Source organism: Xiphias gladius, chromosome 20 (genome assembly GCF_016859285.1).
Source record: "Xiphias gladius isolate SHS-SW01 ecotype Sanya breed wild chromosome 20, ASM1685928v1, whole genome shotgun sequence".
Classification (NCBI taxonomy): Eukaryota; Metazoa; Chordata; class Actinopteri; order Istiophoriformes; family Xiphiidae; genus Xiphias; species Xiphias gladius.
In genome coordinates this window covers 15,317,953-15,339,061 of record NC_053419.1, presented here as the reverse complement: position 1 = coordinate 15,339,061, position 21,109 = coordinate 15,317,953, and the positions used below count along the sequence as shown (strand labels likewise).

The following is a 21,109-nucleotide window of genomic DNA, read 5'->3' as shown; positions in this document are numbered from 1 at the left end:
CGCTTTACACTACAAACCACATTCACCCTTTCACACACACATTCTTACAGCGCTTTCTATACATAAACGTTCAAAGAATGAATTGAAATGAGAATGCATAATATTTCAAAGCAAGCCAATGGAGTGCACTAGGAATTACGCCACGGTTGCGAACTTGTTGACTATGTTGCTAAATTTAGCAACTTGGGAGACTCTTTTAGCAACTGTAATTCTAAAGAGAAGGCTTGATAAGATAACTTTTTTGGGGACACATTAGTTTGGCGGGAGTTACCAGTCAGGCAAAGTCTATATGCAGACATTGTACTCGTTGTGGCTGGGGCTTGCCCAGTCAGTCATCCGCTCAGCAGCCACACTGACTCAGGTAAATGATTGCACAGTATCCATGGAATACATTAAGAGGACACGGTTTACTTGTATCCGGAAAAAGTTGACTTGCCTGGGTTTTTTTCTATAGTAACACACATTTGCCTACCTACCTACTACCAGGTGGCACGTGAATGTGCGCCTATAAGCACTCAAGACTGCGAGTGCAGGTACTGGGGCAGACCCAGTTTGAATATTTCAGCACCATGGAGAGAGACAGAGAGAGGCTGGCACTGGGTCCCTTTTCCATATTCAGTCTAGGCATGTTCGGAGTGAGAAGTATATTTACACCGGAAAAGTGACAAATAATATCTATTCACAAGGACATGTACAAAATTTGCATGTTTTTTTTTTTTTTTTTCTTTTTTTAAAATGTGTGTTGATGGACACTCCTGTCCCACAATGATATAAACAAAGGAAATAATGGAGCTGCTCCCAGCTGGGAAAAAATTCAAAAGTATTTCATTGTAGTGACAGAGCTTCAGGAGGATCTTGGGCATGGCGAAACATTTTTGCTTTTCTCTTTATCAAGTTTGACTGACAGCTCTGTTCCAAAGTCACTGTATGATTGATGGCTTTTGGTGCACAACTTGTATCCTTTCCTGCTAGTACGATAAAAAAAAAGGCTACAATTATTACTGCAGGTATAATTATAAAAACAGCTTACTATAAAAATCCATGTCCAACTACTATATACTATGTGGTACTTGTAGGCTGTATGGAATTGGGAAACAGTATAAGTTTAACTGTCTAGCACCATCGACAAAGCACAAAGAAGCGGATTGTCTCTGGCATTTTCTTTGAAGGATATGAATGGATTGCATTAACACACCTGCTTGACTCTGAGGTCTTGGACCAACAGTTGACAGTGGGTATATGGATGAATGAAACTCTTGCTCTGAATTGCTGCAGAGTCTTTTTAGTTCATTGTAAGTTGATGACCTGAGGCCTAATTTATTAAGTTAGGGGGGCAACAACTAGTGGTGCTTATGCGTCCGATTTTTTTTGTACTTTTTCATGATGACTTTTTGAGAAAAAAATCTGTATCTTAAGACAATGCTGTGTATTAAACACTGATCCTTGTGTTTTACTGATGAATTATAGGCTGGGCCTCATAGGCTGTCTGCTGACCTTATTGTCCGCCCATGGGTTTTAACAAAAGAGAGGTAACTTTCAGATACATATATTTTATATTTGTCTCCTGCTTTTTTTTAAAGGCAAAAATTGAAAATATAACCTCAGCTTTGAAACCACCATGCGCAAGAAGTCCTTGCAGTGCTCAGACAAAAATGGAAATGTGAACAGCCACATTTCCATCACAAAAACCAAACACGATCTGTATGATTAAGATCACATGCAGTGGTGGAAATTAACTAAGTACATTTACTCAATTACTGTACTTAAGTACAATTTCGAGGTACTTTATTTGAGTAACTCCTTTTCATGTATTTTGTACTATAACTCCACTACAATTCAGATGCAAATATTGTACTTTCTACTTCACTACATTTACTTTAAAGCTTTAGTTACAAGTTACTTTGCCTCTTTGGATTATTGATGCAAAACATAGTCAGCAAATAAATTCTGATGTATTATTATGGCTTAAACTGCCCAGCAGTTCAGTTTCTAGCGACAATTAGCCCCACCTTTACCAGCTGCAACATTAACACACATTAATGCTTCAAAATTATAATGCAGTAATTAAAAAAAACTAAGGCATATGTAAGTCATGTGGCTACTTCCTCACATAACCGGATATTTATTTATTTGTTTATAATTGTTTATGTGGCAGTCCGAGTTCTACTTGAACCACTGACTTCAGTAGAAATTGTTTTTTTTTTTTTTAAATACCCAAAGGATGTGATTGAAGACATCTGAATGTTACTCTCACTCTTTCGGGAAGGCACCTACCATTGCAAAACAAACCTCTCTTGGATGGCGTTCGGACACTTAACTACAGCCGCGAAAAAGGCAACGAAATGACTTACATGTTGACTCCACCTCGTCCCTGCCTTTAAAAGGACACGTGCTCCCCCGTGTTTAAGTGATTTGTTGTCCCACACAGTGTGAACACGGATGTGTGTGAGGAGCCAAAAGATGTCATTCTCACTAGGCAACACCTGTGCTGCCGCCTCCTGGACGGACGCGACTCCTTTGCAGCAACTGTACTATAAGTGAGCGGACAGCTCATGAGCCCCACTCAAAGCGAGAGAACCACACACGGGGAGCGGAATGGCGAGGATACTGCCGCTGCACCTCCGCGCCCTTCTCGCCGGGCTCTTATTAACAGGGACCTTGACAGTCCAGGGAAACCGGGGGGCGACGTCGCCGGACGAAGAGCGGGACAAAGAGAGCGACGCGGAGACGCCATGTGAGGTGAAGACCGTCACCGTCTCTACCCTGCCCGTGCTCCGGGAGAACGAGTTCAGCTTCACCGCCGGAGCCTCGGGGAACGGGGTCGGAGGAGGGGGTGCTGCTGGGGCAGGCGGTGCGGGCGGAGGAGGAACTGGAGGAGGAACTGGAGGAGGAGGAGCAGCGGCAGGAGGAGCAGCAGCAGGAGGAGGGGGGGAATCCCGACTCCTGTTATTCGTTAGAACAGACCTACCTGGGCGAATTTCCGTAATGGATGATCTTGACAACACAGCTCTCCCCTACTTCACACTCGGTAAGAACTGCTGCCGCTGCTGCCGCTCTGTGTTTCCCCTCCATGGTGATAACCAGTCAGCCTAGCGGCGCATTTGTGCGCGCGGAGACCACGCACACTGGTAGCCTGCGTTCACCCCGAGCTACATTCCCAAATCATGCGTTTCAGGCTCATGCTCCCTGGTGTGTGATCCCCTGTCCTGTTTCCATCACCTTGTTTGGATTCCATTGAAACTAAAATGTTGTCTAGCCAGCATGCAACCAGCAATCCGGGTAAAACGATAATACAGCTTTTCATTTACCCTAGTTTCTGCTCCAAGCACTGCTGAGTGGAAAACAAACAAAGTACCACTCACGTTATTTCATGATATTCCTCTCACCCTCTCCTTACTTTGTCTCTCCTTCTGTCTGGCTTTCCTATTTTGCGGTTTAATATGATTATGACTTTAAATTTCATGCATACCCTAAGTATGGGGCTCCAATCAAGGAATGCAATTTGGCCCTGCAAATATACATGAAATTGGTATTTTATTCCCACTTGAGCGCATAATTCTTACCACATATGCATTACCGCTGGTATAAGTTTCAATGAATCAAATACTTGGCCAGAGTTTGCGTCAGTGTCAACATAAGTCAATGGCAGTTTTTTAGGGAACCTACGCGTCCCCCTTTTTTTGTGTTTAGTCACACATGCCCAGAGTGAATGATAACAGCATTACACTGCTCCTGGTGGAGGCGTAAGTGATTGAATAATTAGGACATAATATATAATAATGAGGACACAATAGCGGGAAAGTGCCTCTGCCTTACACCAACCTAAAGTATATTTGTAAGAGGAGGGGACTATGCTTGAAGGGTACTTGCTTGCCCTGCTTTCTCCATATTTTTTCACTTACGTCAAAGAGTCATGTGAAAGATGGATGTTCTTATGCTTGCCCCTTTGGCGTGTGAGCCAAGCAACTGCTTTCTGACGGTTTATTGGTAGCAGTGCAGAGAGTGTGTGGCAAACGTTTTTTTTTCACAATTTATACAGAATGCTGTACGATTTCCAGTTCCCAAGCAGTTCAGGGTGACCGTATTGGCTGAGTATGATAGAAAACCTGTTATATGTAAAATACAAAGATGCAACACTTGTTGGAGGTCAGTGAAGTGGCTAAGGAGAGATTCCATGAGATTGTCTCGCTGCTTCAGTTTTTGGACTCTGGTTTGCTATTTCTTTTTTTTTTCTTTTTTTTCCGCTTTCCCTGATCTCAGTTTCAATCTCTGTATGGAGAGTGCCGACAGAACTGGCTGTGTGAAGCAAAGGCGGGCAGGCAGGCTGAGGGCCGGAGCATTAAGCCAGTAAATCACTTTCTATTCTCATTAAGGACAGCCGTTGACTGGTGAGAAAGGCCTCTCTGTCCTCCCAGTCAGCCAGCTAGCAAATTTGCTGCTTCACCCTTCCAGTGCATGACTGCATGCTGTGGAGGGAGGATGAGGAAAAAAAACTAGTCCCATGCATGTAATACACATCGAAGGCATGGCATGTGTGAGCTGTGTTTTTGCAGAACACGGGTTTAGATAACAAATTGTTGAAAATGGTTTAAAAAAGAATTAAGAAGCAGGATCAGGCTAAGACGACATGAAAATTGACCCAGTTACCTTGGCTTTAACAAGGCTTTTGAAACATTTTTGCTAATGTTTGACATTGATGACACTATGTTGAAAAAATGTTCTTTACTAATAAGTGTATTCATCCAGTCCTTGAGAGAATTGCAAGGATGTTCACTCATGCCACTGACCACATTGTGGAACTAAATAACCACTTTTAATATAGTAGTATCCAAAATAAATCATGATGTTCTCACTACAAAACTGAAATTAATGACATTAAATAGAAACTCATACTATTGAGAAAAACACGAGTGACATACAGTATGTTTCACCTTTATGTTTCCATTGTACCTTACTTGCATAGAGGTCAGATGCTTCGTCCTGTCCTTTGTGGTCACTGTATGTCTTTATTTTGCCAAACCCTTTACCTACGCCTTCATAAGTGTGCTCGTTGTGATTCACTATATGTGTTGTCTGCAAGTAGATGGTGCAGTCTTCCAAAATGCAAAAAATGCTTCATATTTAATTTTTTTTAAATGGTATGCTGGTATTGTAAGTAGGGATGGGAATCGAGAACCAGATGGTTCACACCAACTGTGTGAACCATCTGAATTGTTTACCTCCAAGCTTATCAGTCCCTTTTATTGATGCCGGCATGTTTTCCCGACAGTTTTGCATTGCAAAAAAAAATGACATCACACTCAAGCAGCTACACTGCTGGCAACTTGGTACAGGAAGGAGACATGAAGGAGAGGAAGAAAATGGTGCAAAGCGACGGTTCATTTCACGAAGAAAGGTGAAGACAGTGCTAGTTGTAATGTCTATAAAATGGTCATTTTAAGTAAGGGTGGAAACACCAGCAATATGCTGAAACATCTCTCTACGCAACCTGTGCTTAAATTCCAGGAATGCCATGTATTTGACTCTCTACGCATGAGTGCCACTGCTCCCCAACTGCGCAGCACACACTTTGCCCAGGGTAAATATCCTGTGTTATAATTAGATTAGCGCCACGCAGGCAGCCTGATTAAACCTAAATCAGCGTTTCAAGTACATAGGAAGATTAAAACCCAACCAGGTAGCTTTCAACTTAGATAAAATCTTACTTTAGAACGCCTTATTTCAGTCTTTTCAAACTAACTAGCTTTTGGCCACACACCTGTCTGAGGTCAGTGCGCAGCCGCCTAGCTAGCATCTACCGACAGCCTGCATGAGAGGTGTCGAGGGAAAATTGTTCAATTGTAGCATCTTCATAGCCTGCATGTGAGGCATTAAGGGGAAAACTTTTAAATTGTAGCTACAGAAAATAACCTAGGTTACACTCTCCTACTCTAAACTTCATGAGTCTCTGCATGCACATTGGTCACGTGCTGCGCCACCCAGCACCACAAATAAATTCTCAACCTGTGGGAAACAGTGCGAATGAAAATAGCAGTCAAACAGTGGGGCTTTTACCTTTTTTTTTATTTTTTTTATTTTTTATTTTGATGTCACCTGCATCTTTGTATTCAGTATTCAAAAGCATAATGCATTAGGCCATCTAAACAGCTTTTTTTTTTTTCTTAATGGAGGTATTAGTAGCAGAGTTTTGTTTGTGAAATGAAATGTTGTACCCGACATCATAAACATACACGTGTTTGTTGATTTAGTAGAACAAAATGAACAAACTGAATTGCATACACTGTGAATTTTTATCGTCAGAATTGTATTGGTTGCATCAATATCCTACTGTATCTTTTTCTCTTTCCCATTAAAATTGTGAGTTTCGGTGCTCGAGGATGCTACAAAAGCTTAAGTCTTACCAAATACACGGGCAAATAAACATATTACCTAGGCTTAGGAATGGGCATTGTCATTTTTTATTTATTCTATTTTTCATTTTATATTTTCATACCCACTAAACATTATATAGGACTGTATAGTGTGCAGACCATATTGGATTAAGGCAAACACTTACCAACGCTCTTGTCTCTGTCCTTTAATGTTTACTGTTCTGCAGCTTTCAGAAAGTTGCTAACATCACTTACTGTGACAACATGGATGAGCAGCTCTAATAACACGGCAAATGCTGCCTGCAATAGTAACCTGAAATAAAGAACAGAGAACTCTTGAGAAACTGAAAATTTCATCTAAAATTCTGTCACTGACTCCCAAATACCAGAGAATAAACCTATTGAAAGCTTCAGTAGCCCACAATAGTCAGCGTCTCCGTACACTTGAGAGACCTGCTTGCTTTTGTCTTTACTTTGATGAAGCACATTTTGACCTTTTTCGTGCTTAAAATAACTGTCGCCATTTTGATTTTATTTCATTTTTTTCCTTTCCATATGTGCTCACTGTTTTGCTTTAACATCTACTACCGGTGCTCATCAGTCACTGTTTACCACTGTGCTACACTTGACTGACCTGTAAAGGTGCAAACCCTGCATTACACTGATCAGCCACAAGATCAAAACCAGCCACTGGTTTTAGTGGCCGATTGTTCCATTTTCTTTCACTGCAAAATATCAGCTGTATTTCTCTCCTTTCATAACTAAATTCACTTACTATTTTTACAGTAGGGAGAATAACACCACAGAGGTTTGAAAATGCTGGGGCAAACTTTATTAGCCAAATGCCATCCAGCCATAATGAGCATAGCCTTGTGTCTGTTTTCTACGATATTGTCAGATGTCCAATTGTTTTGTTGAACAGACATTAGAGGTTAGGGAAGGGGGGAAAACGACAGCAAGTCCCCTACCCACTGTGGCCTGCCTGCTAGCTTTGATTTATTACCACATGTGTCATGGAGAATAGATGAGTAGAAAGGGCAATGCAGAGGAAATGTGCAGAGCTCTTTCCCTTCCCCCCTTTTCCTATTTAGTTTTCTTATTATTTTCCTTATGTGTTTAAAAATAACAATAAAGCAAACTGTGAGAGATATCAATGTATTCAATAAGCACACAGCCTGTATACCTATCCTTGCCTTTGGTGAAATGACATGCATTGGATTTGCTGATATTAACTTCCCAGCTTCAGGGCTTTCACTTTAAAGATACGGTATTTTTCCAAGGGGTTTTTAGAGTGCAATGTACAAAATGTGGTAATGCAAGTTTGTAGCATCATACTTAGAAATTCTAGGGAGAGAATTCCATGCTGCTGCGCTTTGTCACACAAGATAATTTTCTTTGCTCATTTTAAGTGATGTGGGACTGGGTGGAAATTGACAAGTTTAGCAACATGGCTGACTCAGTAAATACCTCCATTAGGAGTTCTCCTTTTTGAAAACCTTCGTACATTTAACGCAGGATCAAAACATTCAAATGTCTCCCTGTCCTTTATCGTCTCTGTCCATGGTACTGGACTAAATCCTCAGGCTCTTCATTTTTGACAGCATCCTTGTCTTTTTTTTTTTTGCACATCTTATCGAGCTCTGGCATGTCAAACAGCCTTTTCCTCTCTCTCCGTCTCTCCTCTCTGTCCCGCTGTATCTTTCTAAGCAAGAGTTACAGCAAACCCTGCTTGCTTAGAGATGGGAGATTAGAAGTAACATTGGTAAAGTGGGGGGAAAAAAAGAGTGCCTGTACCAGAGCACTCTGTTCCCTGTGGCACAGAACTTGTACACACTGCACTTTGCCTCGGTCCTATGTCAGGGGCAGAGCTTAGCACTGCAGGACAAGCAATGAAGAGGGAGCAAAGGTTAACAGGAGAGACCAGAGTTATTACATGGTGTGGAGCTGAGATGGCAGTGTGAGTTTTCCTGTTGCATGAGATTTCATAAGGACTTTTTTTTTTTTTTTTTTTAAATTCATTTTGGAATACTACAAACAAGCCCATCCAATTGATATCCCGAGGGTGTTAAGAGACCATAGCAAATAGGATCCATGGTGGAGCTTGTGCAGCCCATCAAATGGTCTATTCATCATCATTTGACCTCCTATAATAGACCTATAGGAGGCTGTCTTTTTAAGATGAATGCTGTACCACATGCAGTCTCGTTTTGTAAAGTGAATTCTGTTGCTGACCGAACCCTGTACAGGCCCCACCACAACGTTTTCAGTCTTGCCTGTTGGCTTTTCCATACACACCAAAATGGCAGGTTTACGGGAGAAAAGTAGCTCCGCCTTTGGCTTTGACCATTGCTCCATTGTCCCCGCCGTAAGCGTTATGACCTCTCACCTGCTTTTGGTCAGAAATATCATCAGGATTTCCATTTATTCTATTTTTATTATGATTTTTGTTTTACATCTTGTTACAAAAAACTTACAAGTTCTGTGATTTATAAGCTACTTTATCAGTTGCGGATGTAATTAAACGCCCACGGTCCAGATGTATTAAAATGCAAACACAAAAAAATATGCATTTCCTTTACATTAATGTGTGTATATATTATATATAATATGCAGCATTATTCTGTATGTTTTATTTTTTTTAAGTCTACGCAGCTATTATAATATGCCATTCACACTTTGTAAAAATTTGATTCTTTTGAGGTTTGATAGTTGAGATACCACTGCTGATGAGGGTTTACACTTGCATGTGTGAAGGACTGATAAACCTAGGTGTTAAACACAGCCACGTCTTAGTATAATGGTTGTGCATAAGAGTTCCAACTTGGTTGGTTCTCTCATGGGTCTTCAGTGGGTTTGTGGGCTGGTGGCAGCAAAGGTGTGATTCACATCAGTTTCATACTCATCATTGACACCTATATGGAAGCATCTGCCTTTTATTTTGTTTCTCTACTCGCTTATTCAAATATTTCAGTTAATATGACTTTACATGCAGTCAAAGTCCAATTTTTCTTTGTTCTTTTCATTAACAGCTACTTCCTCATCCATTTATGGATAGTTCAGGAAGTGGAACTCAAGCTTTTATAGAAACTTAAAAAAACAAAACCATGGATATGGTTCTGTTCTGTAGAAATTTGACACAAGGAAGCATATGTATACTTTGGCCTCTGAGCAGTCAGTTTGAGTCTTGAAGCTGCATGGATTTTTATGCGTTAGGGCCCCGCAGTCATAACAAGCATTCTCGTATTTTCTGGCAGCACCATGTCTGATTTTAGTCTAAATGTGCTAAATGCTGGTTTGTTTGTAGTGTATATGTAGAGAAACATATGTCTTTGTTTTACATGAAGCTGTTTTTGAGAAAACAAACAACATATTTTAAGGTTGCATCACCTCACCCAACGGGAAGCTCATTTGACAGGCAGAGAGTGAGGAGTCATGCTCATTTAGCTCAACGGTGTGAGACCTTAGTGATTTCCCCGAAAGGTTGAATGAAATGTGGTCAGTGACCCGTACTGGTTGCTCTTCTTTGCAGGAACTTTACTTTGTAATGCTTTGGTTTACCACTAGTGTCTCTACTCATGCCTTGTAGCGGTGGTGGACAGCTTTGATCTCAAGATAATCATTTGATCATTACCATTGCTGAGAGGCGCATTGTAGTTATCTTTGACGGAATGAACAAAGAGGTTTATGTAAATACCCTTAATGAATGCACAAGCTCAGTTTTACTTGCCTCTCTTTCTCTGGTTTATGCAAAGGAGCAACATGCACACTTGTTCATATGTTTTTCCTGTTTTATTAATTGGCAAAAAAGATCAAAGATAAGGTTTGGCAAACTAGTGTGTGGCAAATTCAATAGCTCTTGCTTTTGTTTATCTTTTTTGTTTGTTTATCAGATATTGTATGTTTAAAATGAGTCAGCTAATATGCGGTCTTTTTGGTGATTTACTGTAAATACAAATAAACACGTAGATTCTGATCAAGTGTTCATCCTTCTTTATACATAAATATGAGGTATGAGCTCTGTTTACTAATGTATCAAACAAGTTAGGTTGTCTGCTTAAACATATAAAAAGCATAATTGCTAGAGCTCTATGAAATGTAATGCCGGAATCAGACATTTAAAAATCTGACCTGAGTTTGCTGGTTGATATGTTGTGTATACAACTCCTGCTACCAGCCTGACAGCTGTTTTAGCAATTAGCATTTTACATAGGCCCTCCACTATGGCTTTGAAAGCTTTTAGAGGTTCAGTGAGAAGCCCAAGGACTCTCACGAGTACTATCATGTCGCTTTTCATGTAAATTAAAACCGGTAGCTTGCATTTATTTAAACATTAGCATCAAAAATTAAAGGTAACCTACACTTTTTTTTATTATCCTATCTGCCTGTAAGAATTTGATCGTGACACTCTGCGTCTTTGGATTTCTGCTGAGCTTTGTAACAGTACTTACCATATAATGCAGTCCGTCTACCTTGTTATTTTTGTCCCACCCCAGCATCGTTTTTATGTGAGCATACCTCTCTAAGTCCAAGAGAACTTATCTTAATATGTACAGCTGGACTGGTATCAAAGAACAGCCTTGATGGTGCGACTAACAAGAGAGCATGCTGTTTCCCAAAAGATTCATAAACTTTCCACTTGTATACTGTAGAGAGGCTTTCTCGTCTGTGCACTGAATGCATAATTTGGCACTGATTTATAAAAGCAATTCCATTTAGTTGCTCTTTTTGCTCCTTGGGCTCCTCTGGTTTGTCCCCCTCCACATAATAGAAAGTCCCATGTGACAAAAACTGTGTAATGTATTTGCTCTCTTACTTTTTATAATGCGAGCCAGACGTTTAGGGTTAAGGGAGTGGGGTTGAAATCCATCAACTTGCACACAGTATCTTTAAAACCAAGCATGATATGTGGCCATGTTGACTATTTTACGAAGTTCAAATTTGCCAACATTTCCTTGAGGTCATCATCAGTGCACAATATGGCAATTGCATCAAATAACTTATGTATACCAAGAGAGGAACAAACATGACCTTTCAAACAACGCTCAGGTTTTATTGAATAAAAGACGGGAAAAAGGATATTTTTTCCATAAAGGTTAATTGGATAAAGACACAGCATTGAACCCAACTTTTAAAAAAGGAGAAATCAAGGCTTTCATTAGGTCTCTAAGCTGATTAACAAATAGGCACCTGTCTACAAAATGCAGACATTTTGATTTAACTGAACAAAATGGAGGCTGTACTTTAAAAGGATGAATGAACTCAATTTCTATCATTCTGTAGTGTGATTTGATCTCTTTCGTGAAGTTCATGGTGAGTTCAGCAATCTGAGTTGAATAATTTTTTCTCCCACTGCTCCTTTCAGAATGTGATATTTTTCTCTCCTGGTATTTCACTATTTAAGGTGGGCAGATCGATACTAATGCACACAGTCCTGAAGTTTAATTTTGAGAATTGATCCTTACATAAAGATATAGATTGCCAAGTGTTTTCTGTAACAAGGAATTACTTTAATGGAATTTGATTTATATTTAGGGCTAAAAATGGGGGAAAAAAAGGAATACTGTAGATAAAAGTTACAGACCTGGTTGAAGTTATTGGCACACCTGAATTTTAAGTACAGAATTTAGAATATCTTCAGAAATAAATAAAAATGAACCAATTTTGTATTAATCAAAATATTTTTAATAAAATGTCCAAAGTTACTGAACAAATGGAAAATTAAAAAAAAAAAAAATAAATGTACATTATAGCAAAAATAATACAAACACGAAATGTACCCCAGGCACAATAATTGGCACCCATCACACATATCGGTTGCAGAACCTTTGGCCACAATTGCAGCCTCTAAACATTTCTTGCAGCCATCTAGAAGCTTCTAGCCCCTGTCTGCTGGTAGTTTCTGCCACTTTTCCAGTGCTATGCATTCAAACTCTTTTAAGTTCGTAGGAGTCCTTTTTGCAATGGCAGATTTCATCCCTCTCCAAAGGTTTTCAATGGGATTTAGGTCAGCACTCATTGCTGGCCAGTTTAAAACAGGCCATCCTTTTCTTTTCAGCCATTCTTTTGTGCTGCTGGATGTGTGCTTTGGGTTGTTGTCCTGCTGAAAGACCCATGACCTTCCCCTCAACATTACAAACTATTGAAATAGGGATTTCAAGAGCTTTAGCGATTGCCTTGTAGCCTTTGGAATTATGTTATTTGCTAATAGCATTTCTGATGCTGTCAGACAGGTCTTGTCATTGCCATTGTCAAAAAGAAACTGAAACAAACAGCCCCTGTTTATGCAGTAAAAACATCATTCATTGTCGATTCAGGTCATGTGAACACTGAAAATTAAGCACAGGTGAGTCTTATTTGTTTTTTATATTTTGTTTGAGGAACTAATTTAAATTAATCAAAAGGGTGCCAATAATTGCGTCAAGTGTACATTTTAGGGTATGTATTTTTTTATTTTACTGTTTGAAAGCCTTTCTTTTTGCTCAGTAACTTTGGACATTTTAATAAATATTTGGATTTTACAAAATTGGTTAATTTGCATTTATTTCTGAAGATATTATAAATTCTGTACTTAAAATTCAGGGGTGCAGATATTTTCAACCGGGACTGTACGTACGAATTATGCATTTTCTCCCTTGGCTTTTCATTCACATAGGCATATTTAGAAACACACAAACAGGCAGAGAAAACAACTAGACAGTGACTGTGACTGCTATCACAAATGAACATGAAGGATTTACTGGGATTATTAAGTTTATTACTGAACTCACACGATTTTTATTTGGTTAACTCAAAGTTTCAGCTCGAATAGTGTTTAAAAACAACCCTTAAAACAAAAAATTAAACATTTATTTAATATTTTTAAGTGAATTGATACATGTTTTATAAATGCAATATAAAGACTTTGACTGTTCAATCAAATTAACTGCCCATTTTCCCTTTTTAGGTACACTGGTAGATGGTAGAATACATTTTTGGCTAACGAAAGGACATGAACGAACACCACAGTGAAATATTAAGTCCACCTCTGACTGTGTAAACTAAATGAAACATACGCAGAGAAACAGGCCTGGAGAGCAGACTGTATTTATGTGTATGGAATGGACCATGATGTTCGCTTCTTGAAGTGGTGTGTGTGCTAACATTTGGATTTCTGCTTGGAAGCTGCAGTATTGCTCAGAAAAAGTGAGTGCTATCTGGGTGCTCAAGAGCAGGTGGAATTTCTTTTGCCTGGCCAAAGCTCTCAGTTGTGTGCATGTTCTAACTTATCTTGCAGGATTTGTAATGAAAATGCTGCATACCTGCCTGCTGATACTCAGCCAGTCGGTTTCCGACTGCTCTGTGCCAACTCTCTGTGTGACACACAAGAAAGGCAGATTTTGATGAATTCTAGTGCTGCTTACATCTTACAGGGTCCTCTATAAAGCTGCTGTAATTCTTTGTAGAACGTTTATGGATAAGTAACTCTTTAACAGTTGCGTGCCATTTTCATGCATAATTAATCTAGTTTAAATCAAAGGATCAATCAGTCATCAGTACAAGTCATTTATTTTCAAAGTCTCTTTTCTCTTTGGCAGAAATGGCAACAAAGACCAATTCAGTCTTTTTGGATTAAAAGGAATAATATGAAATATAAAACAGTGCATTGCCAAAAATAAGATGTATACAGCCTCATTTGTCCATTCTTTTTCTGTTTCCATTGAAATGTCAATATTTTTTCCACTTATAAAGTATTCTTTTGGGTGGGAAGTTTTGATGTCACAAAGTGTCCTTTTTCGCTAAAGGAAATGGAATAGCATCAAATTATATTTATTGTTTGAACAAGTGCATGGTTGGGTGCATCAGAATACGATCTGCAAAACACTACGACACTACTCTGCTATAATTAAGATCAGTGAGGAACAAGATGGAAGTGAGAGTCAGCATTCCAATGGTCCGTAAAATGTATGGTTTATCCAGAACCTGGCCCACGGGAATTCACCCGCACCCTCATCTCTGGCTTCAAACAGACCAAACGGCCTGTAAATGTTGTCCTACTGGTTTACAGGTTAGATTTGCAGATCACAGGAAGGATGAAAGCCTAGTTTCACTCTGTTTTGGCTCCAGTTGCTCTCTCTCCCTCTTGTACTTGGTTCTTTCATATGCACTCTTGTTCACCAACCTCTGCTTTTATTCTGAATTTGTCATACTGTTTTTTTTCTTCTGCTCACAGAATACTATGCTCGCCGTTTGAATATTTTTAAGATTCAACATAATTTTTTGAAATACAGTTTTTGAAATGCATTTTTTCTTACCTGTTGTTTGTCTTTTTTCTTTATGTACAGCAGAAGTATAGCTTGTGTTTGTAGTACTAATTGTTTACAGTATATTAGCTCATTGTAACCGTGGCACTGTAGTTAAGTAGTCTACTAACCTAGTTAATGGAATTATTGAAATCACATAAGGGTCTTATTTTGCAAACATGACAAGCACTGTGTGTGTTTGAAAGAGGAAAAGGAGAGTCATTGTTCATATAAGCTGGTCACAATGATGTTTAAGACCCATAAAATTTGATTCCCAACAGAATTTGCTCTGCACCTTGGAAACGTGCCAGCTCTGCACAGCTCACTGCCGCCATATCCCCATGGTTCCTACAAAAGATTTTAAACCTTTTATCTATGCTGGTGTGTTTGTACCTATTTCTATTCCCTCCAAGCTGTACAATCTCTGAGATTTCCTTTCAGATAAAGAATGTGCACCATTAATCTCCCCTCGACTGATGGGTTCCCTCCCACAATTTTTTTTTTTATGCTCCATCATGCACATCTGTCCAAGTTCCTGGTGGAGTTGGCTTTATCTGCGCAAGGACACATGTTCCAAGTCTTCTGTTTTCGAGTTGTCAGTCTGGATAATATGGGCCCATTGATTTCAGACAAAATCAAACCATTTTCCCTGCTCTAACTAATCAGTAAGATGTGACAAAACATTCTGAATGGCCTCAGGTAGTATAGATGTTATGCTCAACCATTGTTGGGTTGTTAGATAATGGTGGCATTGTACAAGTTTTACAAAGAAACTAATCTTTGAGAGCGGCAACGAAGATCATAATACAGTAATTAATAATTGTTTGGCTAGCAGCTGTGCCTGTAATAACATCTCCTTGATATTTGTTTCTTTCTTGTCAGTGTTTTCAGTTCTAAATTGCTGTTGTTATCATGCATCTGGGTGGCTAAGTGAAGATATTTTGTGCAATCATTATACATATTGAAGGATAGCAGCCATGCTGTAAGGTTTTTAAAATTGATAAAGTGCAGAATGTCTCCATATCAATATTATAAAACTCCACACCTTCTATTTACCATTTTAGAATATGTCTCACTCAGATTTAATCTTTTTTTTTTTTCTTTGATACACCATCAGTGAAACTGAATGGAGGTGCTTTCAGCACAACTATACACTTCTGATAAGCCACAGGGGAAAATGGACACTTGGCCTCATACATTGTATGCTTATCCAGAGGAAGCTCATTGGTATGTCATGGCTGTATCCCTCTCGCCTGCATTCTGAGGCACAGCACACTGTGCATTTTTTTTTTTAGGTATTTCGTCTGCCTCTGGATTAGCTCTGATCTAACAGCAATTACCCTTAGAAGTCTAACACAACAGAGCATGCTCTCCCGAGGTCACTGGTAGGTGAAGTGTCCTTACACTGGCTAGTAGCATTGTCAAAGTAAGCATTTGACACGCATGGATTTGCAGCCCTTTATTTTCTGGCAGTTTTGTGGTTGTTTGTCTGGTTTTAAGGTTAATACCTCTTCCTCTAAATAAATAAATCACACATCAAGCCAGTGGAGAAAAACTCAGGTCTGTAGCCAATTCGAGGCATCTCGGTAGCTGCAGTCCAAAGGAAGGAAGATGTAGATGAAGATGACAGTAGGTAGGGTTCCTCCTCTAGAGGGGCATGAAGGTTTTTGTATTTGTGCTTTGTTCTGGTTCTACAAAAACAGTGGGACACCTTCAGGACCCTTTGTTTTCGTAATGGTAGCACTGAGAAAAATGGGTCTCTGGGTGGCTAATCTGTAGCTATAGTCTGCTCAGGCAAATAGCTAATGTTCATACATACTTTATGGCAGATGCATATTTGTGCATCCCTTTTTCCCCTTTAAATCTGTACTCATAGAACCGACGTTGCATCCATGTAAATACTCGTTTTCCTCTGCAGCAGTGTCCCTTTTGAGCTGAAACAACCACCCAATTAAGTGATTGCTAAAGTGATACAAAAGATGAAAACACATTGTGCTCTTTTTTTGACATTTTATAGTCCCAATGATTAATCGAGAAATTAATCAACAGATTAATCAGTAATGAAAATAACCATAGTCCAAATCCCTTGGTTGACATTAAGAAACCAACAACTCCCATTTCCTTTTTAATTAAAAAATGTGTTGAGGGCTGTTACTGTGTGACTTACAGCTTTTTTGGTGAAATGTTTCCACAACTCTGTGTACAAGATCCCAAAGAGGCAGCAACGTATCTGTGTGTGTGGGTCAGGACTCTGATTTGCTTCTAAAACCCATTGCCAGAGGGTAAAAAGGATATACTGAAGCCAATTTTGTCATTGCTTTATACTCTCTTCTTCCTGCTGTAAGCTTTGAAATCACAACTTTGAAAAATACCTTTCCTAACAAGTGGAGTTAAGAGAGAAGCCAGCTAAGGGTACTAGTACTGTGACATCAGACTCACTTAATGGGACTAGAGCAATATGGCTGCCCTGGCAGTTTGCCGGGTCTCTCATTTACGTAGGAAAAGCATTTCTTATCTAATTGGTTTTTGTACATTCTATTATGTAATTCTTGTACCTGTAACTAGATGAATAAAACTGTCACTCAATCATTTTATAAGGGTTAAGATTGCTGTTAAACTGTGAACCTGAGCTGCAGTCCAAACAATGAGGCAACATCATCTAGAAATCAGTCCTCATTCTGTGGACTATTTAAAGATGAGGGTCAGAGTTCAGGTTCATTTTACCTATATGAAATAAGGTATATTGTAATTGTTACGGAGTCAGTTTTCTAGTTCCTCTCAAAACTACTTTTACAAGTCATTTTAGGTAAGGCGAATTAAAGAGATGTTTCGTCAATGTTTTATGTAACTATCAAATGAATACTTTCGGTTTGTTTTGAATTTTAGTTGCTTGTTAGTCTATGTACACAACTTACTCTAAGGATTGTATAAACATTAGTAGCAAAAACATGCAGGACCATTTATACCTGCTGTCATCTGTTCCAGTATATTTGTTGATGCCAGTACTACCTAAAGAAATATGTCAAATGAAAAACAAACCAGATTTAGTCCCATTTCCAAAATTATTATCAAGATCACTTGTAGTTATGGAATATTTTAGGAAAATAAGTAGACATTTTGGTATCAGGAAAGTACACATATCATCTTATATTGCAGTGTATGCAGTGTGCCTTCCACCCATCAGTCCAACAGTGTGATCACTGTTCCGTAATATGACCGCAATCAGGCCAAATGCACTATTAACTCTGTAATTAGACAGCTCAACAAACAGAATTAATGGGTCCAGTCAAAGTGGCACTCTCCAGTCATCAACACTTAGTAAAGCTCGTAACTATGGCTGTCAGAGTCAGTGAGAATACACAAATCTTTACATTGATTTTGTCGTTTTTAACTTTCAGAAAACTTTTTAGCTCACATACTGGAACCCTGACTTGTGTCAGTAATTTCTGCCAAAATGGCGACGGAAAGTTAGTTGCAATCATGAAATGTTGGTGAATCTAGTTTATTTTCACATAAAACATTTTTGTCTGAAAAGCTTTCATTGGATATGTCAAACACTTAGAAATCAGTGGTGTTCTGGTGTATATTTGAATTATCGAAGAGCCTCTTAGCCACCACCAACTATCTCTGCTGTCAAGCAGGTGTTGTACAATGTGGGATCCCAAACTTTAGTTTTTACAGCAAATACTGGCAACATTCTTACCTCACTTGTGTTTAGAGTATATTGGTCATGTACTGTAATGTATGTTTTAGTTTTATATATTTATTTATATATATTTATATTTATATATTAGTTTCAAACAAATGTGTCTTGAAAAAGTAGCCACAAATCTGTCTTTAGCTTTCAGCTAAATCTAGAATGATACACCAAAAAGCAACATTTCAAGCTAATATTGGATGCAATGCTTATGGTCCTTTACAAAGTACAAAAATTAAATAAAATTTAAAACAATCAAGTATGACATTCACAATCACAGATACATTGTATGAATTGTTTTTCATTTTTAAGTAAATAAGTAATTAGGATCCATACTAAACTTACTTGTGATATTCATTCTGCTTGTCTGTCAGAATTTCTGTAATAAAGATATTAAATTAATTTCAAAGGTTGACAGTGGAGCCAACAGTTGATGTAAATATAAATGCAAAAGTTAGGTAAAAGTCTTTTGCCATTAGATGCACCACTTTTAATATAAACATATGGTCAATGATGACCTCAAGATCTAAAGATAAGGTGACAATAGTGGAAGTCTTCACACTAGAATTTTGTGTGTTTTCTTGTATTTGGTATTTGTGTCTACACTTGTGCCTTGTTGAATACTGTCAAAGCCAGAAGATTCAACATTAATAAACTCTTTGACAACCCAATGATGGATTTATTTTTCAGCACTTTCACTATTACCTCCACTGATCTAATGGGATTTGCCAGACTGACTATTATGATGAAGTAGGCAAATGATTGTCAGGATGTTGCCACTCATCAGTCATATTAATTGCATTTATATGTCATTATTACAGTCTCCTAATGGATGATAGCTGCTTGCAGACGGGCTCTCTCCTATTTAACCTAATTGAGTTTGAGCCAATGTTTTTCTCTCCTAATAAAAACTGCAACTTGAGTGCTGTGTTTTCTGGTGTCTCCATGAAAACCATTGCTTCCTTTGATTACTTAATGCTATTTGTCAGTGGATTTGAACAGGCTTCTTAGTTTCCAACCTATTGATCCAGTGACTGTTAAAGGTTACATGGCTTAAGAAAGTCAACATCTAATATACAGGGATCAAAACAAACATATTTTTAGCTTATTGATTTTTTTTTTTTTTTTTTTTTTTTTTTTCTCTCTTCTCACAGCAGTGATGCCTCACAGACTGAACAAAGACGCAGAGTTTTTCCTTTCATTATACTGAGCTAACAATGAGATACCATATATATATTCACAAGTATAACAATAAACTGTTTAGAAAGTTGCAGTGAAAAAATTGAAGCAGTCTTAAAGGTCAATGGAAATTATAGCGACAGACATACTGTATGGATGCAAAAACTAATTAGATCCAATAAGTTAATACTTAATCAGGAAAACAATACAGCATCCTGTTCGGGTTTTCTCATCAAAGTTCCACACTAAATTCTATTTTCCGAATGTCTGACTGTGTTCAAGGTTTTTAGTCTTCATACAGTACAGTACTTTTGCACTCAAAGCTGAGTAATTGTGATTGTATTTGTTCCCTATGCCAATGTGCCATTCAAAATGGCTTGTTCATGGTTTGATTCCTAGTATGGTTCTCAGCCTGCTTGACTGGCAGAAGCCATTTGACTAGTTGTGAGGCCATATCCCTGCTGAGGACAGCCAGATTCCTAATGATGTGGTGTGTGATTTTTATGGACTCTTCCCATGAGTCTTGGCTAGGCTACCGTAATAAGCAGTTTCTGAGCTAGAGTCACCCATTAGAAACCACTCGTAAATGTACATATTTTTGCTAGACCGGAGGTGAAAGGATGTTTAACACTTTCAAGTCAAACAAGCTTGTGAAAATAGACTGGGAATATCTTAGATGCATACTCTGGCGTACTGTATCAAGCTGAAAAAATCATACATGAAAATGTTGTTAACATCTGACAGTTCTACATTTGCTGATTTTGCAAAGTTCTGTCAGACACTCGTCAGAAAACCTCAATTGAGAAGTGACAGGACTGAGAATATCAGAGGGGCTTTCATTCATTGTCTTCAACTTTTAAGGATTGACAGGTTAACAACACATAAGCACAGACTCTCTTAGTCCTTATTTAATGTCTTTGATTTGTTTAACTAATTTCTTGCTTGTGGTGACTTGCTGTCAGTTTAATTGCCAAGCCATGTGTTGTGGTCTGTTTAATGATTTTCCATCTGGCAGACTTCCTGTTTTCTTTAAGTAGGTGGATAGATAATATGGCGAGATGGATAGAAATTTCAAATTGCAAGACCATCACTAGATATTATATGTACCTCCTCTCCGTAATACAGTCGATTGATCATAAATCAAATTTATCATTGATATACTATAAAATCCACCAAAGTTGGGTAAACATTTCCTAGGTGGCTGAAATTAAGTTGTTCCCCTTGCCATTTCAAAGAATTACAAGGCATTTATTTCAATAAAATTTTAAATAACTGCAAACATTGACACGTTTCCCAGTTTTAATCACCAACTGTTAATAGAGGTTGTAATATTGAAATGATACCCTATTGTGAGGATATTGTTAGCTGAGACTTAATGTTGCTCTTAAATCTCATTACTGATCCATATTTTTGAAGGGGAACACAAGGCTACGCTAATTGTTTGTTTAGCATGGTCTGTGTGTAATTACTCTTGGTCTGACTCATGATGTTTGTCTCCGTATGGCAAGACAGACCTTGTTGTCATATTCTCAGTCCCAGCACACCAGAAATCTACTTTTAGGTGAGTTTTTGTTGTCTTGTCT

The 21,109-nt window shown here is 38.5% G+C and overlaps 1 protein-coding gene across 1 annotated transcript in view; it reads left to right on the top strand.

Moving 5' to 3' along the window:
- Nucleotides 1-2,425: 2,425 nt before the first annotated feature.
- LOC120806183 (astrotactin-2-like) overlaps nucleotides 2,426-21,109 on the top strand; it is a 249,816-nt gene continuing 231,132 nt past the window's right edge. The window contains exon 1 of the mRNA XM_040157035.1: nucleotides 2,426-3,028. Coding sequence (XP_040012969.1) covers nucleotides 2,596-3,028 — 433 coding nt within the window. The 5' untranslated portion in view covers nucleotides 2,426-2,595. The remainder of the gene's footprint in view (nucleotides 3,029-21,109) is intronic.